At 47.6% G+C, this 27,060-nt stretch overlaps 1 protein-coding gene across 1 annotated transcript; it reads left to right on the forward strand.

Annotated features, from left to right (window-relative positions):
• Positions 1-863: 863 nt before the first annotated feature.
• On the forward strand, positions 864-25,764 carry PRKAA2 (protein kinase AMP-activated catalytic subunit alpha 2). Its single transcript, XM_075508836.1, has 9 exons — positions 864-1,002; positions 7,389-7,530; positions 9,595-9,688; positions 11,124-11,268; positions 12,168-12,255; positions 15,575-15,799; positions 17,179-17,683; positions 19,464-19,590; positions 19,833-25,764. Exons 1-9 carry the CDS (start codon positions 909-911, stop codon positions 20,069-20,071), a joined length of 1,659 nt encoding a protein of 552 aa, XP_075364951.1. The 5' UTR covers positions 864-908; the 3' UTR covers positions 20,072-25,764.
• Positions 25,765-27,060: the final 1,296 nt, after the last annotated feature.

A 27,060-nucleotide genomic window follows, 5' to 3' on the forward strand; every position in this document is an offset into this window, starting at 1 on the left:
CTACAGACCTAATGCAACTTCCCTGGCTGGTGCCACCACAAGGAAAGTGTCACCAAAAGGAGGGATCAACCCAAGGATGGTGCACTATAAGGAGGGTGCACCCCAAGGACGATGTCACCCTCAGGTGGGTGTCACTCTCTTGTCACCTGCTGTCCAAGGAGGGTACCACCTCCAAGCAGGTGCACCCCAAAGAGGGTGACCTATAAGGAGGGTTCAACCCAAGTAAGGTGCACTGCAAGCAGGGTGGCTCCCAGGGAGAGTGTCACTCTTAGGCAGCTGCACCCTCCAGGCAAGTGTCCCTCCAAGGAGGGTGCCACCAGCTGACAGATGCACCCTCTGACAGGTGCCAGGTACACCATAAGTAGGGTGCACCTAAAGGAGGGCGCACCCCAAAGAGAGTGTCCCCATCAAATGGGTGCACCCCAAAGATGGGCGCAGCCCTAAGGGTGGTGTCACTCCAAGGAAGGTGCACGGCAGGGAGGGTGTACCCCGAAGACGGTGTCACCCAAGGAGGGTGTCACTCCCAGGCAGGTGCACCCCAAGCCGGTTGCACACCAAGGAGCGGTCAAAGCACGCAGGGTGCACCAGCAGAAGGGCACGCGCCGAGGAGGGTGTCACCCCCCGTCCGATGCCGCCCCAGAGGAGCGTCACCCCGGGCAGCTGCACCCCACGGAGCTCGCCCCCGCCCCCCCCCCCCCTCCCCACCCGGCATCCGCGCCCCTCCCCGGCCGCGCAGGCCGCCTCCCGCGCACCCAGCCCGGCCCGGCCCGGCCCGGCGCTCCCCGCCGCGCACGCCCCGCCGCTGCCGCCGCCGCCGCCGCCGCCGCTGCCGCTGCCGCCGCCGCCGCCGCCGCCGCCGCCGCGCCGGGCCGGCCCTGTGCATTGTGGTCCGTCGGCGGGGGGCGAACATGGCCGAGAAGCAGAAGCACGACGGGCGGGTGAAGATCGGCCACTACGTGCTGGGAGACACGCTGGGGGTCGGCACCTTCGGCAAAGTCAAGAGCTGAGTACCGCGGCCGCGGGGAGGGGGCCGGGCCCGCCGGGCTGCGCCCCCCCCCCGCCGCCTCTCCCCCCGCCCCGCTAACGCGGGCCTCCGCGCCGGGCATCGCCTCCCCTCGGCGGCTCTCCCGCCGCGGCGCGGCCGCGCAGCATCCCCGGGGGGCGGCGGGGGCCGGCGGGGCGCCGCGGGGGGCGGGCGGGGCCGGGCCGGGCCGGGCCGGGCCGGCGGAGCCCGGCGCTGCTCCGCCGGCGCCTGCCCGGGGGGGCGCGGGGCGGGAGGCGGCCGCTTCCCGGGGCGGGGGTCGGGGACGGGCGGAGGGCGGCCGCGGGCAGCTGGTAGCTGGTGGGAGATGCAGCCCCCGCCCTTGGGTAGCGGGGCGGCGCGCTGCCGGTGCCCGCCGCAGCCCCCGGCGCCGGTGCTGCCAGCAGGACCCACCAAAACTTTCCTCCCGAACTAGGAGGAAGGTGGTGGGAAGGCTGGAGAGCAAACCGGGCATCCTTCCCCCGGTGTGCCGAGGCTACGGTCCCTGCTGCCTCCTCCCTTCCAAAGGGAGGGCGAGCGCTTCGTAGCGGGAGTTACCGGGAGGCAAAGGGGTTTCTGCCGCCGCCTCTCTGCACGTCGCCCCGGGGAGCAGAGCAGCCGTCCTGGCCGCCTGGGAAGCGGCTCCGGCCGGGCTGGGACCTGCAGCAGGCAGGGATGGAGGGGTCGGGTCAGCCTTGAGCTATGCACAGGGATATTCCTCTGTCATTCATGCCGGCGTCGTCAACTCGCCTTTTCAAGGCACCGGCTTTGCTTTACCTGACTGTAAGATTTCCAAGTATTTTTATTTCTTTTTCCTGTCAATTCTGCCATTACATGCAAATTTTATCTTTGAATCAAGATAGCAAAAAAAAAAAACAAAAACCAAACCCACAAAAAGCAAAACCCACCAACAAAATGTATTGTCTAAGCAAAGTGGAGAGCTGTGATTCCTGGTTGGGAATGGCTTTAGCTCCTGCCCCGCTCGGTGTCCCCCTGCCCCGCGGGAGGCTACCCGCAGTGCTGTGGCCGGTCGAAGGGGTGATGTGCCCACACTCGGCGACTGGAGTTTTAAAATAAACCAAAACTGACAGCAGGGGAAAGAAACCACCGCAACCACTGGAGCTAAATCCACCTGTGACCATTAATCAGGCCCCTAAAAATATATTGCTGTGTTTAATCTCAAACCACAAATTTACTGACTAAAGAATTATCGGAATAAATACTTCTAACAGTAAGGACCATTTAAATCACTCACATATACCAGCAGACCTCAAAACATGCTCCAAAGGCAATTTTTTTTCTTGTGGACCACATTAAGCCTGCCAACAATAGCCTTTTTTCCTTAACTACCATTCAGGAGTAGCTAGCACAAACACCCCCCACCCCGCCTATGAGCCGACTTTGGTAAAAACTGACAGTTTTCAATAAACATTTAAAATAACATAAAAGAGATTTCCTAGCTCAAAATCCTTTATGGGTAAGTAGTACCCTTTATATGTTTTTTTCCTTAATATTTTGCTTACTGTTGACAGGTGAAAGTTGGACTTGAGGTTGGAAACTGAGATGAAGAAACGAGATCTCCTGTTTAGACAGAATTTTAGTATTTTAACCAAATGAGCTTTAGAAAAGCCCGTATTCACCCTATTTGCAAGAAACATGAGAAAAGTGAAGAGATTTTGGCCTGATTGGTTCAAGCTTTGAATATGTTTTGTATAATAACTGCTTTTTCACTAAGAAGGCCGCTGCCATCAGTGACATTTCTTGCTGCTGATGTGTTTTCTTCAAACTCTGCCTTCACAAGGCTTTGTAAGAGGCACTTTTTCCTGCCTTACTCCTCGAAGAAATCGTAAATTACAAATTTTAAGGATTACAATTATTAAGGAAATAAAAAAATGGCAACGGAAGGGAAGGATTTAGCGATGATGGGGTACTAACCGGAGCTTGGATTTGTGGCTAGATCTGAATAGTCACTTTGAGCTGTCAGAAACCAGAGATACGACAGAAAAAGTCCCTGCCACCCTCCTGGGCTGTTCATTCTGGCTCAGCACTGCCTGGGTCATCAGTGAACTGATCCACCTAAAAACTAGCTAGACGCTGCAAGAGATGGTTAGTTTTAAGCCCATTCAGTTCCTTGATCTTGCTTATAGAAAGACTGTACAAAGGCATGGAGGGGAGCAAGTAGGTTGGCAGATGAGAGGAAGATTTTGGTGATAATACTGAAATTCCAGCTGGAAATGCTGATTAAAATGCAGCATTTTTTTTACAAGAGAGGAAGGTGGCAGGAGTTAACGTGGTGGATGTGAATGTGGTGGATGGATAGGAGGTCTCAGGCCAAGGGTCAACGTTACTACACAGAATTATGCCGAAGACAGGGAGAGCTAGTAATAGTTATTTTCCCTGTCCTCCAGGCCAAAGATAAGATTAATTTGCAGAAAATAGAACTGTGGACATGATCTTGGATTTTGAGTTTAGTGAAGCAATGAAGGAAGGAGGTGGCACCTCTTCCGCTGGTGGTTGGTAAGAACAGATTAGACAAATTGCTGCTGTGTTTGTCCTGGGCACATCCCACCTGCGGGTCCCCAAAGTGCTCTCCCGTGACCACAGCCCTCGCACAACGAGGTTCATGGTGGTTGCAGCTTGCCGAGCTTAAATCAAAATCCAGCGGAGTAACACAAATATTTTTCCATGTGGTGCCACACACGAGGTCCCCGGTGGCCACTTGGTGGTTTCTTACCCGACGCTTGTTGGCCACCAAGGTGATCAATTTGTGGTCCCTCAAGGACCGGCAGTGCTTGGGTTATGTTTACGTTGGTTATGATGGCACATCCATGGGCTCGAGTCGGGGTCAGATCCCGTTTTCCCAGGCACTGTAGCATTGCCGCTGAAGGACAAACCTTGCGTTGGAGGGAAGATAAACTAAAGGACACTGAACAGATGAAGGAAAGGGAAAGAAAGGATGATATAACGTCATGCAAGTGGCACTGGGGCAGAACTAATACAGCGTTGCTAAATATATGCTTTGGATGGATTTCATTTTTAACTTTGGGCTAAGATAAGGGCCGGCACAGCTGATAGGAAAGGATTTTTCTCGCCCCTCTGTAAACTTTTACATTCCCCTGAAGCATTTGCAAAAATGTTAACTGCTTGTGCTACCTGAGCTGCATCAAACACGCACCCAGAGGTAGGCTTCGTTGGTACCTGCTGTCAAAAACCATGCTGTCAAGGGGTTTTAATGATTATTTCGGCTTGTGGTAGGATAAACACTATTCGTCCTCATTTTTTCTCTTACAAAAATAACTAAATTAGAAGGGTCCTCTTTCAGAAACTAATTCTTTTATATGTCTTCCCTTCTTTCCTTAATAGCACCTGGTGCTGAAGCGTTCTCATGCCCAGGCAGTCACACATGCAAGCAGATGGGGTAGCAGCTAAGGACGCTCACACCGTGTCCCGTTCGGTGCCATTTTTTGCAGTTTGGGGTCAGCGTTACTGCCTAACCCTTATGGCTGGGGTTTTTTTGTGGCACAGTGTTGCGCCTCATCTCCGTGTCGAATCCATCTCCCCTGCTCACCCTAACGGAGCCCTGGCTGCTGGTTTTGAGCTGCGGTGGAGCTTACCTGGGCCTTGTCGCTGAAAAACGAGGCATATGCCCAAATCCCCTTTCTGATACTGCTGCTCAGCCTTCCCTCCTCCCCCTGGGCTTTTAATCCGGGGAGGTAGTGAGAGGGAAGGAGAAGCTTCCCCACCACCACCCGAGACCACCGTTGCCCGTCCTTGGGGCGAGGAGAGGACAAACCCATTAGAGACGAGCTGCACGAGCATCCCCTTCCATGCCCGTGGGAGGCATGGGACCTGCCACTGCTCCTCATCCTGGGGCTGGACCATCCCACCAACGCGCTCCAGCACACGGGGTCAGAGACAGCGAGTCCGTGAGCAGAGGGAAGGTTGTCCTTCCTGCCCCATGCCAAAATTCCTGTGTCTACAGGCTGCAGCCGGAGAGACCTGAAAGGCTTAAAAGTCTCCCACCACAGAGCAAATGATGTTCTCTCTCTGTCTCTGTCTCTCAAGGCGTTCGAGTAGGCTTAACAAGCCACTGGGGACTGAAACAATAGTATCTCTGTATCTAATGCTTACTGTAAGCAAAAGATGGATTACAAAATAGACTGTTTATTTTTAATTATTAATGTGTTGGAGCTAGCAAACCTTTGCAGAGTTATACATTGTTTGTCATGGATGGAAAGGAGATGAACTATTTGAGAATGGTATTAAAAACAATAATTATTCATTCCAGGCATGGCCATTTTTTTTTTTTCCCACGTGTATAATAAACATTTTTCAAAGCATATACTGGGATAAGGCCAGAAAGGGTTGTCTTGAAACAAAGGATGGCAGAAATCAGAGTTTTCTTCCTAGTTCAGTGATAAACCTCTTTGCTTTGCTGTTCCTCAGTTTCCCAACTAATGGCTTAGTGCGTTATAATTCTTTAATGGAGCCGAATGAATCAAGGGCAGCTTTCAAAGTACAGCTTCTTGTGCTCCCAGGAAAGAGAGCAGAGGTATCACGGTGCTGTAGTTGACCAAATCAAATGCTGCTGGTAGAAGACTTGATCTCAAAGACGTCTGCCGAAGCTGTCTTGCACCCCTCTGTCGCTCCTTCCTCAGCCTCCTCGCTGTAACATGTGCCGTGCATATACCACGACGACCTTGGCAAAGAGAGACGGGCGCCCTTTATAAGGCTACTGTTGGCACAACTTGGGGACAATTTCTTGCAGTGAGCGAAGAGGCTGTACCCCGGCCCCCTCGCAAGCCCCAGTAAAGCTCGAGCACGCTTTTGCACCCCTTGCTTTGCAGAGTCTTGCTCCAGCAAAGCCTCCCCAGCACGGGGCAGACCCAATGCTGCCCTGCTCTCCTCTCCCTAAGGATGCACCAGGCAAAATGCCTCCTCGGACTATTTACAGCACTCTCCTTGCACGGCACAAGAGGAATTATCTGCCTCTTCCAGCCCTCAGCTAATCCCTGAATATACTGCAAAGCTTCGTTTATTTTCATTTCATCTAGTAGTTTTAAGTATTGCGAGGAATAAAATGGACATGCAAAGCGGTGCTTTAATTTTCAAGGGCAGTGAAGTGTTTTATTTTTAGGATGCTCTTACTGAGGAAAGAATCTCCGGCCGGTCTTATCTGGTGGCTAATAATAGTGACCTCGCCTGCCCCGAGCGGAGCCGGCGCTGCCGCCCTGCCCTTCTCATGCCATATGCTTACGCCGTTTGCTTCTGATCGGCTCATTAAAGCCTCCAAAATTACAGAGTCTAATAATGTAATAACAAGGTTTGCTCGTAATTATTAACTCCTTGCGCTCGATGTTATTACTGGAAGGGTAACGTTCATAATTAGCACAAATATTTACTGTAAGCGGGTTTTCTGTGCAGTCTTTAGAAAACCATCCGTATGTCACCGTTTTTAATATCACATTAGAAAATACCGAGAAAGGGCAGCTCATGGCTGGAGAAGCCTTTTAGATATAAACATCCAACTGACAGTTTTCAAGCAGTTTCTGCTGTTAACTTCAATATAAATCGTGCTTCCTAGGAGCTTTTTATTTTTCGTATAGTCTCGTTATTGATAACAAATGGATCAAATGCTGAATCAGTTCACATTATTGTTAAGTTAGTGCAATTCCCCCAGTGACAGTGATGCTGCTCCCAGTCTGTGGTTACTGTTTGTCCCTGTACACAGGAGATAAGCGTCAGCATCTCGGTGCACCACGTGCATATTATAAAAACCCATATTGAAGTTTGTACCTTTTCTAAAACCAGAATTTGCTCTTGCAGTACAGCAGTGTTCCTGCAGCTGGTCATCAAACCAAGAAGCATGCTTGAGAAAGTATAAATAGAAATTAATTTTAGTAATGCAAATCCCGCAGTCCTGTTTTGGGCAGGGAAAATCCCTATATCCTTTTTTTTAGAAGTGTGATGATCTAGCTTTAAGACCGGGTTTATTAGGGATTTACTCAACTAGTGTGTTACAGTGGAGATTCTCCGCTGCCATTGAAATATCTCTGTTTCTGATTGATCTGGCTTTTACATGCTATAAATCCTTGCAAATTTGCTTTGAGTATGACCTCCTCCAGTAACTCACTCTTTTATTTACTTGAGTGGTTTTTGCAGATAAGCCCCCTCTCTTCTGTCTTCCACGACTCCACTGGGAAAATAATAAAGTGAAGAGACAAAAACCAACTTTAAAATATTCCCCCCATCTTTTGTGTTGTTCCCGTCAAGAGTTGCTTTTTGCTTATAAATTACCGTGTCCTAAATTGCTTCTGCGAATGGTGCTACGCTGTTTAGTGACTCTGCAATGCTCTCTTTCTAACAGTTGGCGAACACCAGCTGACGGGGCACAAAGTAGCCGTAAAAATACTCAACAGACAGAAAATACGGAGCCTGGATGTGGTTGGGAAGATCAAACGAGAAATTCAAAACCTTAAACTCTTCCGGCACCCTCATATTATCAAACTGTAAGTACCCTTTCTGCCACGTGTTCAGCTTACTCTTCCGTCTGCAAAGACTTCACATACACAGTGGAAAGGGTTTCAGGAGATGGCTTGGAGTAGCAGAAAATGTTAGGTACGTGGTCAAGTTTTTGCACGTTAGAGCCAAACGCTGCTTTTCGAGAGTCTCCCACTAACTTGCAGGGGGACACGGCTGACGTTTTGCGAAAGGATGGAAGATGTTTCTTCCATTGGGAGTCTGGGTTGTTGTAACAGCCACCAGACTGGTGTCCCTGTGTCAAGTTTTGCTCGGCTAAACCTGTCCAAGCTGTCCTCTCTCCCATGCAGAGGCCATTAGAGAGGTGCGTAGAGAGGGTCTGAGCTTTCCTGCATTGGGATGCTATTAGTTTTTGCGATGACCCTTTTTTTGTCTTGATACCTCCAGGCTTGAAGCTGCTGAGAATTGTGCCTGAGGAATTGCAGCACGGTCAGGCTCGTAGAGTGAAGCCTTGGCCTGAAGTCAATAGGATTTACGTTTTAATGGCCTGATTATCCAGAGCTTAAAGGAACATTTTTTTAAAAATTTATTATTCAGACATAAGTTTTCAAAGTTGCCAGTCTGATGAACCTGAATTTAAGTTGTAAATCAGCACCTGCGCTCCAGCCTCTGGGATTCCTTCTCAATCCCCAGTTTGTGCAGCCAGTCCACATTAATGAGGCACTCGATAATATCTTTGGCATTTCTATAAAAGAAAGCTGTTGAATAGTAACTGCAAGGATAAGTTGACATTTAGGTCAGCCTTAAAACTGGCATGAGATATAGCAAATACCTGGGACTTAGAGGCAAGGGAAAACAAATTCTCTCTACAGTTAAATAACTAACCATGCAGCAACTGTTGACTTTAGAGTAACTTCACAGTTCCATGGATTTATTGGAGAACAGATTGATATTATTTCATGAAAAAGCCAGCAAGAGTCCTCAGCTGTGCATCCTGCAAGTTAAGTCCTGTTCATACACTTGTCAAACTATTAAAGCCTAAAAATTCAGCCCAGTTTAACAATGTCAGTGTTCTGTGGTACATACTGCAATCATGAAATACAATGATAAAGAAAAGAGGTGAGGAGGAGACCGCGGTACATAAACCTCCTCTTTCAGTAGCTTTTTACATATATATAAAAGAAACAGTGGGACAGTTAACAGTAACTTAGATGTCTAAGTCCAAAGCACTTCAGAAAAATGGAAGCTGATCCTATCGATTTTTCTGGGACTATCACCCGTTCACTTGCTGATCTCTGAAAATTGTTTGAAATCTGTTTGTTTCAAATTACAACCCACAGAAATTCAGCTGTAAAAAAAAAAAAAAAAAGCAAACAGCAATATGCCTGAAATAAAACAGAGGGAGGTCTCAGCTGGTGTTGCTAGGAATTCCTGTAGCTGCGTTGACCTCAGCTGATCACGGGCAGTTTGTACCAGCTGGGACACTGAGATGTGTTTGCAGCGCTTGGGGATCATTTTGAATGAAAATGGAGAACAAATTTGCAAGTCAAGGGTGATATTCTTTTTTTTCCCCCATTCTAGAATATAGAGGGATTTAATATTTGAAAAATAGCTGTCCTCTGTTGGGCTGCTTGTCTTTGTTTCCATACCTTTCCAAAAGAAGCTCCCTCTAGTGTCTAGAAGTCTTCTTTATCTTCTTTATTCTCGATATGAGGGAAACCAAATATATCCCTTCCCTGCCCCCAGCTAACGAAGCCTTCATTTCTAAAGCTGTTGTTGCAGATCTTAGGCAAAAAGGGAAATTTGGAAGTCAGGACAGTCCTAAATGTGATAGGATTGTCTGGCACAGATTTGAGAAGATTATTTAAAAGCTTGAAGGAAAACCATAGGTCTGTAAAAGAGATCCTTTCATAGACAAGTGAAAGATTATATTTGAAATAAGAGATGGCTTTTCAGTAGTGGAAAGCAATTATAAGTGCAGGATCCAAACAAATGCTTATTTTAAGGGTTGACGTGAAACTAATAATCTGTTTAAAAGCCTTTCCCTGTTCTTCTTAATTATTTTTTTTCTAAATCTGCTTGTGTTTTTGAAGGTACCAGGTCATCAGCACGCCAACGGACTTCTTCATGGTCATGGAATACGTATCTGGCGGTGAATTATTTGATTACATCTGTAAGCACGGACGTGTAAGTGCCAGTACCGTGTCAGCACAAACACTTGTGTGGGAAGAGGATGGTGTTTAGAAGCAAAACGACTGCTAAAGGGAACGCAGTTAAGGTTAAGGCCCAAAATAGAAGTTGCTTCACAGCAATCCCATCTGGAGTGTCTCGTACCCGGCTCGCACAAAAGTTGTGCGCGATTTTTTGCAACGTTCTCTGATGTATTTCGATAACGCAAACCAAAATATCCAAGGTAACGTGTTGCTTAGTGCAAATATTTGGAAAACTAGCATATTTTTGTAATTTTTAGCTATGGGTTGCCTGTCAAAACCCCCACGGTTCAGCAGCAGATTTACGTGTGTGCAGGGCACCGGAGGGGAAGAGCACTCGGTGTGGTCTCCGTCCCGGTCACTCGCCTCCCCCTTGGCTCCACGTCAGGTTTTTTGAAGACTTTTTAAGGATGTGGCTTATCTGAACGTTTTCAAATGCCAGTAATCCTGCTGGGTATAAATCACCTGAGGCGTAGGTCGAGCCCATGAAATGTGATATTATGGTTACAAAGAAAATCACTGGTGTCTGCCCTGTGGACATCCTCGTAGGCAGGGAGCAATCGCAGGGCAAGGAGATAAAAATGGGCTGAAGTGCCCATACCCATAGCCCCATACCAGCCACTATAAAGAAAATGAACTCTATCTCAGCTGAAACCAGGACAGACACCCAGGATAAGGCTTCAGGTGAAGGATCAGCCCATCATACCTTTCCTCTCTGTACTACAAAAATCAATACATTTACAATAAATTGGTTTAGGCTGGTGCGCTGCTCGATGGAGCTGACTCCATTTACTTTTCTACGTACAGTTCTGATTTCCAGCACATTTTACCCATCTGGACCTTTTCAGTGACTAATTTGGATCTTTTCTGAACTTTTGCATTCCGAAACGAAATTTTTCAGGAAGAGAGTCTTTAGGCAGTCGTCAGTAAAAATAATCAGTCTCCTCATCGTTTTAAATATAATTTCTCTAAGATAGCTATATGGCTAATGAAAATCATCACAATATTCCACCTTTGGCTTTTTTTTCCAAAGCCATCTGTCTGTGAGGAATTGCTCCCTGCAGCGTCCTCTGCGGTGTTTTGTCCAGCCTCGGTCTGCCTGTGCTGTATAGCAGAACTGGTCCTGTTGCGACAGCAAGCCATTGCCTCATAGGTGCCACCAAGAAGTTCTTCTTGGTAGCTCAGCTAAATTTAGGTTTCTGATTTCATCTCTGCGCTATATCATTTGCAAACACTAGCACATTGTAAAATGCAAGAGGGGAAATCTGCTTTATTTGCTGCTTCTGGTCACAAGCACGCCGTGATTTTCTCTCTGCACCTTGGAACATTTTGGCTCCTTGCTAAGTCAAACCTTCCCTTGCCAGCTCTGCACGCAGACCAACCTTCAGGACTATTTCCCCTTGCGTCCGTAGGTTGAAGAGGCAGAAGCTCGACGCCTTTTCCAGCAGATTCTCTCTGCGGTGGATTACTGCCACAGACACATGGTTGTCCACCGAGACCTGAAACCAGAGAACGTGCTGCTGGACGCACACATGAATGCAAAGATAGCCGATTTTGGTATGTGACCCCAGCAGCATTCCAGAAATGCAGCCAGCTCCGAGGCGCTTGCTGGAGCGTGTCCGTGTAGCACGCCTTGCAAAACCCAGAGCCTGTTTTCCCAACCACTACCAGTTGCTCTACCTGAAAAGCCCACGGTTATAAACACCGGCCTTTTTTGCAAAAGCGGGGATTACTTACTGCAGGCTGCTTCTGTACTGGCGTTAAGAATGGAGCGGCAAAGTAATTCGCAAATCTTCGCCATGTTTTAGTATAATCACCTAATATAAAGATTTAGCTAATTTATGTTTAAGACCGAGTCAGTGCAGTTGACTCCAGGGTGAGCTGCCTGCATATGTTTATTTTCATGTGTGTTCTCCATATGTTTGGCCACGTGCTCATTTTACAAATGAGCAGTAACAGGAGTCTTTGAGTGGCATTACCGATTGAAATCCATTGAAATAGCTAGGCTATCAGCTCAGTCCCGGTGAGTCCCTTTCTAGCAGTGGTAAATCCTTTTGAAGATTTACTAATTTCACAACCCACACAATTCCCATATAAAGTAAGTGCTCTGGGATGAATTGTCTCTTTTCCTCTGTGCTCTGGGATTTGCAACTTAGAGAAGCAAAATTAGCCTGGAGTGAATATTCCTTGATTGGAAGTGAAAATAACAATAATAACAATAATAACAATAATAACAATAATAACAATAATAACAATAATAATAACAATAACAATAATAATAATAATAATAATAATAATTTGCAAATCAGCTCAAAGGAGTCTGTCTGAATTATGTCAACAGTTACCCTCCAAGTTTCCCCCTCTGTTTGCTGTGCCTCTTCTCTGTGCGACACGGAGTCCTCTATGGCTGGACCTTCACCTCAAACATCAATATGCAGTAAACATCTTGTTTTTAGGCTTGTCCAACATGATGTCAGATGGCGAATTTCTACGCACCAGCTGTGGTTCCCCAAATTATGCAGCCCCTGAAGTCATCTCTGGAAGGTAGGACATTCCACTTCTAATCAGAGCCTATGTAAGCACATGGTCTTTAAATTTGTTCTTGGGATTGGAAACAGCTTTGCACATCTAGTAAAAGCAGCTGAATCCTTCCAGCCTGTATTTTATGTTTGGGTGAATCTACTGGCAAAAATCTGGAAGTTTTCTTGGATATTGCATTTGTCAATAGCTGTAATAGCAAACCATGTTTTGCTAAAGATGTTTACCTTGGAGGAATTCTTAATAGCAGATGTTGACTGTTTATATTGCTAATTAAAGAGGGTGAAAATTATTCTTTGGATGCAAATACTGAGGTTTCAGATGGAAGGGCTTTTCCAGGCCACCCCTCTCTCTCCTGCCCACCTACAATATAATATAACGCAGTGTTAATAAGGAAAACCATTCACTAACAGAAGAATCGGGAAGATCTTTAATCACTTCCCTGCGCTGTTGGACTCTTGTATTGAAAATACTTGTCTTCTGGTTCCTTAAACTAGGGTTTTTTTCGTGACAGTAGGTTCAACCGTCATAACTTTGTTTTGAATTGATGAATCGAATTGACAAACCTCCAGTGTGGTTGCATCTCTCAGCGTGCAACGTCTGTACAACACGTGGCATGGTGAACGCACTCTGCAAGGTTGAATTGGACTTTGCCATGTCGATACAAAAGCGTTACCTCCTTTATTTTACTGTCAAGAACCTAAGTTACCTAGAATGTACTTATTTCCCCAACTCTCTCTATAATAGCATAACAAGGATTGCAAATACAGATTTTCAAATTTTCAGTCCTCTGTATGGTCCTTCAAACTGCCCATCTCCGCATTATCTGCCCCGTATTTTTGAATCACCCTTTGCCTGAGCATTAGTTTTCCTAATCCAGCGTATTGTTGCCTATAACTGCAGCTTTTAAATACAACATTTTGTTCAAAGAGTCTTAGCTGTGATTATGATTATTTTATCCCTGTTTACACCAGTGCAAGTGTTGGCAGCGTATCCTAGGAATTAGACCAGCATCCAAAAACCCTGTTGTGACTACAGCTCTACGTGCGAAAGCAAGTAAATCCTCATTGTCAAGAGGGAGACGAAGCCAGAAACTCTGCCGTGATTCCAAAAAAATATTATTTACACAGCCTTTTCAATAAAGGCCAGAAGTACATTTTTTTCAGTTCATATAGGAGACCAGGCACATGGCAGACTAACAGGTCCCTGCAGTCCCAGCATGCAGAGCCTGAGTGTTCGAAGGATACAGGCAATACGGTTTATTAACAAGAAAAGTAAGAAAGAAAAACCAAACCAAACCTACACATTGCACTTTTTCACCGGCTGCTGCTGCAGCCCTCCCGCATCAGTACTGCTTACAGCATCAGTGATCCTTGGTTTTTATACCCCTGAATTATAAGCCCAGCCGCCCTCTTCTCAGAGCTATAGGGGTGTCCAAGAGCTGCGTTTGAGGGGGAGAAGCAGGATCCGCTGTCCCTGCAGCGGGGTGAATGCCTTGCCGGTGGGCGTGCGGGGCCGGCAGAGCTGGTTCCCGGCTCCTGCTGCCTTTGCTGGGTAGAGCACAAAAGCAGCCGAGTGTGACAGCTCAGGTTTCCGAGTCATAAAAGTGCATCTCATTTGGGCTTCCGAGTCCGATCAGGTGGTCAGGCAGTGTGGTTATCAGCAAAACGTGGTTAGGGTCTAGAGCAGAAGTCTACGGTCTGGAGCACAAGGCTGATGGGGAGCGGCTGAGGGAGCTGGGGTTGTTCAGCCTGGAGAAAAGGAGGCTGAGGGGAGACCTTATCGCTCTCCACAACTCCCTGAAAGGAGGTTGTAGGGAGGTGGGGTCAGTCTCTTCTCCCAGGTAACACAGAATCACAGAATCACAGAATCACAGAATCATATAGGTTGGAAAAGACCTTTAAGATCATCGAGTCCAACCGTAAACCTAACACTGCCAAGACCACCACTACACCATGTCCCTAAGCACCTTATCCAAAGGGCTTTTAAATACCTCCAGGGATGGTGACTCAACCCCTTCCCTGGGCAGCCTGTTCCAATGCTTGATAACCCTTTCCGTGAAGTAAAATTTCCTAATATCCAGTCTAAACCTCCCCTGGCACAACTTGAGGCCATTTCCTCTTGTCCTGTCACTTGCTACCTGGGAGAAGAGTTGGCTCAAGTTGCACCAGGGGAGGTTTAGACTGGATATTAGGAAATTTTTCTTCACTGAAAGGGTTGTCAAGCACTGGAACAGGCTGCCCAGGGAAGGGGTTGAGTCGCCATCCCTGGAGGTATTGAAAAGACGTTTGGATGAGGTGCTTAGGGACATGGTTTAGTCGTGGACTTGGCAGTGTTAGGTTTACAGTTGGACTCGATGATCTTAAAGGTCTTTTCCAACCTATACGGTTCTGTGATTCTGTGAAAACAAATCAGGCTTCCTATCTGTTGGAATCGGGCATGGAGGCAGGACCAAGAGGGCATCTAGCTAATTGTCCCCGTTTCCAAAAGGACTTTGCTGCTGTCCCTGGCCTCAGCAGGGAAAGTTTTACCCTCGGACAAGCAGAGCCGGTGTCTGGGTGGTGTTCAGAGAACGGCCGCGTGCATCACTGGTGCTTTTTGTACACCGGTGTGTCTGCGGCGGTGCCTTTCAGGAGGCGCAAGTGCGGGATGATGAGGTTTCATGCAGAGACTTCTGTATTTCCATTTCAACCTCTGCATTTTGGTAGGATTTTACAGCCCGAGGGTAAGCGCTGCCTCCCAAAATCTCTGAGAGAGCATCGGTTGTAGCAAAAAGAGATAAACACATCGAGCAAGCAGGCGGCAGGAAAACTCGTATATTTGGGGTGTCCCGACTTGGTGATGCCAGGGAGCACGTTAGCAGCTTGTCGGAAGCGGGAGCGCTTGCATACCAGCACACAAACTTCAACCGAAAATAAACACTCAGGAGACATAGTATCTGCTGCTGTTTAATCTGCCTCCCTGAATGAACAGAAATTGCTGGCTGAGCCCTTGGGGCAAAGGAGCAAACCGCCTGGCAGAGCTCGCGGAAACGTGGGGTTCGGCTCTTCGGAGGGTCTGGCGGAGGCAGGCATGAACGCGGCCGTCCAGAGGAGCGTGGGCAGCCAGCGCCAGCTCTGCCACGTCGTTTCCCTTCGCCCCTGAGTGATTTTGGCTTAGGCAGGTTTGGTTGGCGGCATCCGTGTGAGCAGCCCTGGGGTGGGCTGCAGCTCCGGCCCCGGCGGAGCTGGCAGTGGGTCCCCGGCTGGCCCAGCGGGACCTGCACCCTAGCTAAGCAGAGGAGGACCGGGGGTGACACCTTTCTCCTGCCCTTGCCTTCGCGCAGGCTGTACGCTGGGCCGGAGGTGGACATCTGGAGCTGCGGCGTTATCCTCTACGCCCTTCTCTGCGGCACTCTGCCTTTCGACGACGAGCACGTCCCCACCCTCTTCAAGAAGATCCGGGGAGGTGTGTTTTACATCCCCGAATACCTCAACCGCTACGTTGCCACTCTCCTCATGCACATGCTGCAGGTTGACCCCCTCAAGCGAGCAACCATCAAGGACATCAGGTCAGCCCAGGTGGGATGGGGTGGGCTGGCGGTGTTCGGGGGGGCTCCGGCGTATCGGTGGCAGAGGATGGTGGCTGTCCTGGGGGTCACCTGCTGGCAGGTGGGCAGGGGGGTTTACAGGCGTAGTCAGCTAATCCGGCTGGATTTTGTCCCAGGTGATTCCAGGAACACTCCTGCACCCTTCTGTGCTGATGGAGAGGTGGGTGCTGCCGGCTGGCAGTGGGTGATGATGAACAGGCTGATGATTTTATATGTATTATGTATATATATATATAAAATGCTATTTTACTGCATTGTAAAATACCCCCCAAAATCTCTTAATAGTGCTTAGCAAAACCAGCTATATCATGCAATAATCCAAAGAAGCTAATATCCACCAGCCATTTTTCATTACTTTATTTCAAGACCACCTCCCTCTGGGTACCAATTCAGAATAAGAGGGTAATCTTTGTACTTAGCGTCTATCCAATAAGGAAGAGAAACACAAGAATTACTAACTTAATCCGCAAATATCAGATATCGTTTAAAATGTGAGCAAATGGTTTATGTGAGCAGCGTGGTTTCCTTGTCTAGTCAATGAGTGCAGTGCCCGTGAACCTTTTATCTGCATGTATCTCTGCGGAAATTCAAGGTAAGGGAACAATTGGGCTCTTAAGCAGATATTTGTGCCTTCAGAGATCATTAACAGTTCATGGCTGGTAGGAGGACTTCAAAATTCTCACCATCTGAGTGATTTTAGAAACGTTTTGTAAAACTGGAGCCCGGAACGCATTTTATGAAATTTATAGTAATTATTACATCTAGCTGGTGTGCTAAGCATATATGTAAATAAATGTTACTGGGGCTTTCAGGAGTTCTCAGGATTTTAATGCATTTGCAATGGGTGGCCTTAATTTTACCCTTCAAGTAAAACCAAGTAAAATGCCTTTTTATTTCTTAATTCCTTAAGAGCAGAGGATTTAATTACATGTTAGAGCAGCAGCACATGTAACGAGATTACAGTTGCTATGTAGAACCTATAGACCAGGCTCTCTATGGCATTTAGCCACTTAATTATCATTGACTTGATTGTAAATCAGTGGGAATTAGGTACCTGGATAGCTCTGAGGCTCTGTATCTCTATCAGACCCATAGTAATCAAAAAGCGTGAGCATCTCCTAAGGGCCGAGGTCTTACTTCAAAGCCAAGGGAGCAAGCAGCCATGCTTGCAAAATGTCATCGCCGTTGCAGTACCGGGGGGACCGTGCAGGGCTGGGTCGAGCTCCCCAATCTGCAGCTGAGGATTAGTCTTAGCTAGACCAGGCGAGGGACTGGTGGCAGTGGTTGCCCCAGCTTGCCTTGCACAGAGCTCACGGCAGCTCCTCTCTGCCTTTCCCCAGGGAACACGAGTGGTTTAAGGAGGAGCTGCCCAGTTACCTGTTCCCAGAGGACCCTTCTTACGACGCCACCGTCATCGACGACGACGCGGTTCGGGAAGTTTGTGAAAAGTTTGAATGCACGGAGTCGGAGGTGATGAACAGCCTGTACAGCGGTGACCCTCAGGACCAGCTGGCGGTGGCTTACCACCTGGTCATCGACAACCGGAGGATCATGAACCAAGCCAGCGAGTTCTACCTCGCCTCCAGCCCCCCCACCGGCTCCTTCATGGACGACAGCACCATGCACATCCCTCCCGGGGTGAAGCCACACCCCGAGCGGATGCCACCCTTGATAGCGGACAGCCCCAAAGCGCGATGTCCTTTGGATGCCCTCAACACCACAAAGCCAAAACCCCTGACTGTCAAAAAGGCCAAGTGGCACCTGGGAATCCGCAGCCAGAGCAAACCCTATGACATTATGGCCGAGGTGTACCGGGCTATGAAACAGCTGGACTTCGAGTGGAAGGTAGGGAGTGCTGGTGCTTCGTGGTGGTTTTCAAGGGTCTTTTTCTCATAATAAGTATGGTTACAGCCTCACCTGTTTCCAAATAAATGCCCACCCCTTGTGATCATCCCTGTTATTTGTCATCAATGTTATTTGTGATAACATCCCTGTTATTTGTCATCAATACAAACACGCTGGACTAAGATGCTAGCTGTGGTTCAATATGTGTGGTGTTCATTTATGGCATGAAATAAGAGTTTTCTTTCTGAATGCCCTAAGCCTCTGACTGAAAAGATGATTCTGCCTCATTTAGCTGCAGGGATAAGAGGAGCCGGTCACATTTTTAATTTTACTGGCTGATTTCCTTGCGAGGTCCTCTCGAGTGCTCCTGAGCAAAGTAACTCTCGTTATTTCTGCTTGGGCCGTAGCGGTTGTGCGTGCTGAAATGGCACGATACGCATCTTCATAAAAGATGCACAGGTGAGGGGCGGGGGGGCACTGGGGGCAAGAGTTTGTACCATGGATACGGTGGCATTGTCCTTGATGGAGACGGAGCGGTGCTCGTGGACCAGGTGTGCTTTCAGACACTTAACTGCTTCCCCGGTTTAGGGCTCAGCTTCTGGAAGCTCGATTTAAACCCAGATGACATTTTAGTTGACAGTACTCTCTTCAGGTGTTTCTTCAGAGCTACACAACGTTTAGTCACAATCTTTTTCCAAGTCCGATTAATAAATCCCTAAGTTAGCCCGTAATATTTTCTGCTGAGCCTGATTCCCTAAATCTCGGTGCAGTCGCTGACGTGAGCTCTCCTGATTCATGGCTTTTTGCAGCAGCCTCATGCTAGCATGAGGAGCAAGGTGAGGAGAATTTCAGCCCAGATCTTCATCACCGGAGGAGATACCTTCCTCACTCCAGGTCCCAAGTGTTGTACAGCGTGAACATCACCGTGCCGCCTCTTCAAAGCCTCCTATCTCCTCCTTATTTTTGATAATATTACGTATTTAAAGCCAAGTAGCGCCCAGAAACCTGATTTCACTGCACCAGCCAGGAGATGGACTGTCTCCAGATGCATATGCCTACACCAGCCAGGCATTTGTTAGCTGCATCGTTTTACAGAGAGCGCACAAACCTGATGTATTTCTGGTACAGCTTCACAAACCAAGTCAGCCCAACGTCTTCACGTAGGCAGCGAAGCTTATTTTGTATGAGGAGGTTTCACAATAGTCTTTCCCACCCTAAGAATAACTTCAGATGTGACTCTTCATCAAAATAGCTTTCCCATCCGTGCAATTGCTTCATAAATATAGCACAGAGAAAAGATCTCATTGCAAATGAGATGCGGCAGATTGTGGAGTGGGAAGCAGCAAGAGAAAATACACGGCTCGAGGCTGATTCACCACCGCTGAATTTAGCTGTGCCGATGGGAGAGGTTACTCTCCCCAGCTGCCCAGCCTGCCCTGGTTTCACGGGCACGGTCCTCGTACGCGGGTCCAGGAGTGGACTTCTTGGCTCATACGGCCATTGCTGCGGGTGAAGGAGGAGCAAACATCAGTTTGGTGCCTGGCAGACGGGTCACGGCAGCTTCATCTGCCAGCAGCTGCTGAATCGGAGCCCTAAGAAGCATTTGTAAAGATAGGAGGAAATAGGATATGAAGCTGTTTGCTTCATTTTGCAGGCATTGTTTTTTTTAGAAACTGTTTTTCTCAGAAGATGTCTTGCTAGTATTTAGAAAAAAATAAGGAAAGAAATGCTCTTCTTGCTACCTTGAATCTTGCTCCTGAAAGCAAGTTTGCCGTTGCAGGTGGTGAACTCCTACCATCTCAGAGTGCGCCGCAAGAACCCAGTGACGGGCAATTACGTGAAGATGAGCCTGCAGCTCTACCAGGTTGACAACCGCAGCTATCTCTTGGACTTCAAAAGCATTGATGGTAAGCAGGAAATGGTGCAACACGAGATGTAAAACACATAAAACGGCAAGTTTGGAAGTTTAAAAAAAATTTAAAAATCATTCTTTGTATTTTGAAAGGCTTACGCAGCTGTTTCAAGTGAGCGAAAGCCCTTTTGATCCATTTGTCTCCACTTCTGTTACTAGTTCCTTACCAAACGTGCATCACAGATGCCAAACTAATGCCACTTTTTCTTTTTCCTTTTTTTTTTTTTTATATTCAAGACGACGTGATGGAGCAGAGGTCCGGCTCGTCCACACCGCAGCGCTCCTGCTCCGCTGCCGGCTTGCACCGGCCGAGGCTGAGCATCGATGCCGCCGCGGCCACCGAGTGCCAGTCGCTGATGGGCTCTCTGAGCGGCTCCTTCGTCGGCAGCATCCCCTCGGTGACGCCGCGCCTGGGGAGCCACACCATGGACTTCTTCGAGATGTGCGCCAGCCTGATCATGGCCCTGGCTCGCTGATGGGCGGCACTGAGGCACCGGTCCCTCAGCACACGGTATTGCACTGTGAGGATCTGGTCCGACTTCTCCGTTCCTTGTTTCTTCTGCTTCGTTCCTCCTCCTCCTCCTCCTCCTCCGCCCCTCACCACTCCATAGCCTGCGACACAGAGCCAATTCCAGACCCGAAACATGCTCCCCTCTAACAAGGCACTGAGGAAATGAAGAATAACTTTATTTCACTCATTATACCGTGGTGAAATGTATCCAATACCCTTTTTTTCCTAGTGAACCGAATGGGAAATGTTGGCATGGCTGTAAAGTAGCAAATGTATCGCTGAGTTTTTGGAAAACGCCTCCCCCCCGGTTCATCCTGAGTTAACGGAGCCATGGCCAAGCTTTCTGCGGTGTAGGTAGTGTACGGTGAGGTTGACGTTGTATCCCCTTGGCTGTGCGGAGCAGGGGCGGGATGGGCTGAGCCAGGTCAGAGGGCTCGACCAGGAGCTACGTGAAATGGAGCGGAGGGGTAATGAAGTAGCTCCGCGGCGTTCGCACCCGGGTGCTGGCGAGGCTGCTGGCCTCTGGTAACACTTCCCTCCTAAAACTAGCAGCTGCTTAGATGCTTCTGCACTAGTGCAATATGCCTCCCCTCTGGTTTTTTTTCCCCTGCTAAAGATGGGGAGGCAAGGTGGGATGTGCAAAGGTCCTGTTGCAAAAGGGCCGTGGGAGAGCCTCCACGTGTCAAGTCTTTGCAGAGGAGCGTCCCATCAGATGCTTTATTTCCTCCTCCTGAGAGCCCCGGACGGCACTGACCTGCTCACCACGTCCAAAGGTGAAGGCTGCTTGCCTTTTTTCCAGCCCTTAATCATCGCCCCCTCCAGCCCACTCACCCTCCCCTGCCTCGCCGCCAGCTCCAGGGGCCGAATCCCAAGCAGGATTTGGTTGAGCCACCGACGGAGGGCTGGATGCCGACGAGCCACCCGAAAACCCGGCGCTTCGCCCGCGCTTCACCCCAGGGCGGGGAACATCACTGCCGGGCGAGAGCCGACAGCGTCGCGCGGCTCCGAAGCCTTTACCTCGCACCTTTCCCATAGGAAGCCTTCGCCCGTTGGCAGCACCCGAAAATCGCTGCCAAACTTGCCTTCCCTGCCTTCCCCGCTCGCGGCTTCGCGCTGCCGGAGACTCGCTTTTCATGCCGAAGGGCTCTCCCGTCCCGCTGCTGCTCACCAGCCTGTGCCCTTCCCGCTCCGCTGATAAGGCAGGGATATCTGAATTCAGAGTTTTGCTCTTTCTTTACTACTGGCTATCTGAAGGATAGGATTTTATTTTTTAAGACAAACTGCGGGGATTTTTAAGGTTAAATTCTTGTTATTCAAGGGTAAACTCTAATGCACGTGTGACTTTTTTGTTTAAAAGGATTATTATTTTTGATTCCATAGGCTTAATCTAATGGGCAGCGTTGGCATCCGCTTGGCTTCTCTATGGTATTTAATCCATTTACTTGATTGCAAAGGAACATAATAGTCTAATCAGTCAAGGAACAAATGCTTTATGAAAACTTTGCCAAAAAATTCCTGGGTGGTTTTTTTGTTTTTGGGTTTTTTTATTGTTTTGTTTTAAGAAACAAAGCAAAGGAGAACTTGAGCAATGTTGCTGGTCCCAGGTATGTGGTCATTCAACTTTAAAAGAAATTTAATCCGTCTTTTTGATAGCTTCTTATGACCCATCGAGGGTTTTTGCTATGTTTTTTTGTACAGTTGCACTTTAATTTATACTTTCGGCAAGTTTCTATGAGAAGCAAGGGAGAGAATGACACGTTAAGCCTTTTGTACTAATCATTTTAGGTAATGAAGACAAATACGGGATATTTTTGCCATCTACTGGCAGTTAAGTGGACGTTTTCAGCTTGAAGTCCCTTTTTTTTTAAAAACACAAAATTGCCTTACTTTTGTTACAGATTATGCTTGGATTCTCCCTAACGTGACTTTACAGCTCCAATTTTTCCAGAATTCGCACAAAGTAGAAAGCTTCCAAAAAAAAAATCAGTTTTGCTGTTAAGTTCTCGTACGCTAAATCCAACGCAGCAGTGGTTGGATTATAAACCCAGCAGCAGAACAATTTTGTTTTTAAAAGAAACACTGGAAATATTTGTAGTACTCCTAGGTTTTGTAATGAGCTTTTTATTATATTATCATTATTAAATAAATACTCTGGGGTGGAGGATGGCTTTGGTACTGTGCCTGGTGGCTACGGGGTGATGCGCGTCTCCAGTGCTGTGGTGTGAGCGGGTCATACCTGGCGAGGACGGAGAATCCAGACTCCTGCATGCAAAAAAAACCCACCCCAGAGCCAAAGCTGAGCGGCACCCAGCTCTTCAGCAGCTTTCGGATCAGCGCTGAGTCACGAGCAAACGCTGAGCAAACAGCCCTTAAACGGTTTTGGGTGCTGGAGATAAGGGAGCAGGAGAGGGCGGCTGAGCGGCCGTAGGGACGGACGTTAATTTCCATTCAGCAAACAGTTAGGAGTGGCCATGCCCCCGCCGTGAAATGCATTTGAAATGTAAAAGCTGTTTAAATCATCACTCACAACTGAGCACCTCGCCAAGTCGCTTGTCCTGGAAACACCCGTAGCCCAGTTGATAGCGGGCTGGGGCATTAGATATAATCTGCGGTTCGGAAGTATGTAGACGTACAGATGTCTTGCCTTAACGTGACACTTGTCCTCTGGGATTTCCTACCCAGCAGAACTAATATTATTAAAAGGCAGCAAATGCCCTTGGGAGGAAATATTTGCTTCCTGGAGGCGGGTGGGATTTCTAGGTGGTAGGATAAGCTGTTGTGGCACTTGGCATCTTCTCAGACCCGTGCAAACATTAACTCCTATATGGATCTGCAAAACCGGTCCTGCAATAAGGCAATAAGAGTGGCTCAGTTTTCCATACGGAGAGAAACAAAGAGACGAAGCAACTTTCCTGCTCGATGTCAGCAGAGGCAGTGGAGCGAGTAGGACTGATGGAAGTACCTCCTCGATGAACGCGTCGGATTAAACTGTCCATTACAGCTTTACCCAAATCCACGCCGCGTTTTGAAATATTTTGAGAAGTTTCACTTCTTTTTTTTTTTATTCATTTTACCTTCAAAGAGGCTGTTTTCTGGTTCCCGGCTGCAAAGAAGCTGCTGACCTCCAGTTACATTTTCCAGAGGAAAAGTTTAACTTTTACACTGTTACACTGTGGTCCGGTTTTGAGTTACGCTGGTACATGCAGGAGCATCAGGAAAAGCAGGGTAGACGTATTTGAACTACAGAAACTTGAATTACTCTAAGTGCAATTCTTCAGAAGCCACTGGACGGCTGTGCTTTGCAAGCCACAGACTCGCCCAAACTTTGCTTCAGCCCGAGGGGGAGAGGCAGAACGCAAAGGATCGAGTTCGGTTAGGCTCCAGCATTAACCTCCAGCTCCTGGATGAGTTAATTCAGAAATAGCTTGTACTACACTAGTTGGAAAAAAAATATATATATGTGTGTATTATATATGCATACATATATATATATATATATAAAAATGTAGGTAGCATCCTTGTCATTGGCCTCAGTTACATTTGCCCAGCGGGACAGGCGCGTGCCCTGGGAGCCTGCCATCGCACACGCTCATCCGGGCATGCGAGAGGACCTGGAGAAAAGGGATGATATTTTTACACCCTCTTCTAGGTAAAGCCCGGGGGTAGCTTCGCGGTCCCCGTCGGACCCAGTGCGGCCTCGTCCGGGGAAGGGAGGAGAGGTAGCGTCAGGAGCCGCGAGCATCCTGCCCTCCCCCCCCCCCGCCCGAAGCCCTGGTGCCAGCGGGGTTTGGGGCAGTTTTATTTTTCAGGAGTCAGAGCTGAGCAGGTGAAGGCAGCAGGATTTTTTTTCTCTTAACGGGTCAGAAATGCATCTTCAGCACGTGTGTCCGATTTAGCATTTCATAGGGTGTGTAGAAGCACAGGGGTATGGGCAGTGTTGTGAAAAATGAAGCAACTGGTTAGTATCTGTTGTATATCCATTTTTTTGTGTGATTATAATGCCATTCGTATTGCAATAGATGAAGTTCGAACAAAATAACCATTCTGTCTACTCCTTTTCATTTTACTGCTCTTTATCATCAGTCGTCTGGTGTGCACCCGTATAGAAGGAAGAGAGACCTACGCGCAGGACATGAAATCGTGCCTTCGACATACTTTAGGACTGCTGGAAGTCACAGCTTTATTTCACAAGGTGCACAAATCCCCCCGTTTATACAGAATCCCACCGGTGAGACATGCAGGCCGTGTTTCTAAATACTTGAAGTCCCATTTGTTGTGCGATTATTTGGCTTCACCCTTTTATTAGCTGAGAGGAGAGGGGGAAGAAGAATCGTACATCCATCCCTTCGGATGAGCCAAACAAATCCCCGCTCCAGCTCCTGCAGTATTTTACTGGAAAGTTTTAGGATCCATTTTTGTTTCAGGTGCATGATGTAGCTACCGGAGTCCCCTTTCTTAAGGTCTTAGTTTGGTATGGGCTTTCCATTTAGGGCTTTCCTTTGGCTTCCCTAGCCCTTCCCTTATATATTCCTTTTCATCGTTCACTTATAAAAAAAGCACAGCTTCCCGTAATTCGGAATTTCCAGTCTGCCTCTTGGACAGGGAGTTAGAGATTCATTCAGAGGTACGTCACTCCCATGCCCGAGAGATGGACTGGTTTTCAGAATTCCCACAATTACACCTATTGACGAACACTGACTTTGGCAGAGAGTGCACCTGGTCTTACATGTATTCGGTGCACAGATCTGTGCTTGTTTTAATCATCAAAATTAGGAGAACTGGGCGGTAAATCAGAGCTCTAGCCGCGAAGCATGAGTACATTTTTGGTGTTACGAAAAGTCTGTTTTCAACAAAAGCCTTGAAATTCCTGCTGAAGCTGCCTTAATTTAAAAATCAAAGTTTATTTGTAAGACTCATCTCTATGGGTTTTTTTCAAGTTTTGAATTAGTTTATTTATCCTCATCTCACGAAGCTGTGAAGTAGATACTGTAGACATGGTAATATTTATTCTTGTTGCTGAAAGCATGTTCATGTGTTCTGTATCATGTTATATTCACGTGGTTTGTACCTCAATGCATTTGTGTTTTTTTTCTTTTAGAGCACAAAGCAAAACTGAATCCCAGGATAACTGTAGTGTCTGTGGCCCAGCATCTTCGGGCAGACAAATCTCAGCTCTATGAGAGAGATGAACCGGGCTAGTCCATTGCAATTTCTTATTCGTACTATAAGGAGTATTTATGATTTATGATATTACGTATTTATGATTTATTTTTGTTAAAATACTGAACTTTAAAACGCTCTGAGTGTAAGCGTCCCTTCAAACATATCATTAACATGAAGCTCAGAAAAAAAAACCCTGAGCTCTATAAACACTCCAGCCTTCTTGGCATTTTCTATTTTGTCAACCGATGGACTGGAGAAGGTTTTGTTTTCAAATTAATTGCTTTAGGACTTTCTGGGGCTAGCTGTTGCGGAAGGGCACAGAGCCTAGGTTCAGTTTTGTCCTTTGTGCAAGTAACTGTGCATTAGATAATCACAACGAAGCCTTTTACCTCCCATTTATGGTGTGGAAAGTGTTTCTCGGTGTACTGCACTGCATGTGATAGCTGTCTCCATGGTTGACATTTGCACTTTAATAAACTCGGAGATGAAAAGAGACGAGAGCAACAAATCCTTAAAACTTACTTATTGCACGGTCCCTTTTTGCAGGCCGGGGTTGGCTGGTAGAGTTTCCCGCTGGAGATGCTCCCGGCACGCCCCGGCTGCGGGGCCATGGGTACCCCCAGGGCTTGGAGTGGCGAAGGGGCAGGGAAGGGAATTAAAATATATACGTGAATAACAGAAGCAGCTTTCCCAACCCAAAATAGATGCCAGGAGCCAGGCCCAAAGGTTTTCTTGTGTATTAACGTGCGTCCAGCAGAGCTGATGGACCTGTGCTGACTCAGATCTCGACTCCATACGCAAAAGCACGGAGAGAAGGATTTTAAAAAATACTGTGCAAAAATAGCCTTTTATTGCAGGAAGGGCACTTGGGGGGGAATTGGGGAATTAGTTCATATATGCCCGTGATGCAGAGGGATGCAAATCCACTTAAAGCACAAAACTGCAGTGAGTGCTGCAGTTTCATCCCTATCCGCAGTCTCCCTTTTATGCAATTTATGTGGTACAGAATTGGCTTCTAAGAAATTTCAATTCGCCCTCAAATTCAGCAGATGAGAACGGTTATCATGATGATCTTCATTTTGAGAAGGAACATGGAAGAACAGGGTTTAAAATTCACATGAGAATTACTTCGAGTTGTGATGTGTTTAGGATGTACCAGCAAGGCTATAAAAGAAAAAAGGAGGAATTTAATTTCCTGACCACTATCTTGACCTAAATATAGCCAACCTGTGCTTTAACGGAGGAAATCTAAGTTGCTGTATGTAAAGCATTTTTGTATTGTCTTGAGTCATCCCATATCAAGCGCTTTCCTTCTGTACATGCCTTGGAATCTGTCCATGAAAAAAACCAGTTTTAAGTGCATTGCAAGGCGTCCTCACCTGAAGTCAGCTGCCAACGCCAGCGCAGAAGTTTGTGTTTCGCATTGAGTTGGGTCGCAGCCCCACAAACTCTGCGTGTAATTGCACCGGGATCGGGGCCCGATCACGTATATCACAGGGTATATGGGGAGATTGTTTTTTTTTAAACCTAATTTAAAAAAAAAAAAAAGAAAAAATTGTTAAATAACTTCCTTAGGAGACAAAAAAGAACTGGCACATGTGGCTAATACACGATTTGCCTGTAGTGCTTACGGACTGTGTGATTAATAGACTTCAGGACCTCTGAGCTAGTGCTGGATGGGGAGGAGGATGAGGAAGGCGTCGAGGAAGGGGGTATTTTCTTCGCAGGATCAATCCTAAACGTTGCCATGGAAAAAAGCCCCCCAGGTAAACGGTCTCCACAACTTCCATC

The sequence above is a fragment of the Mycteria americana genome, chromosome 7 (genome assembly GCF_035582795.1).
Source record: "Mycteria americana isolate JAX WOST 10 ecotype Jacksonville Zoo and Gardens chromosome 7, USCA_MyAme_1.0, whole genome shotgun sequence".
NCBI classification, from domain to species: Eukaryota; Metazoa; Chordata; class Aves; order Ciconiiformes; family Ciconiidae; genus Mycteria; species Mycteria americana.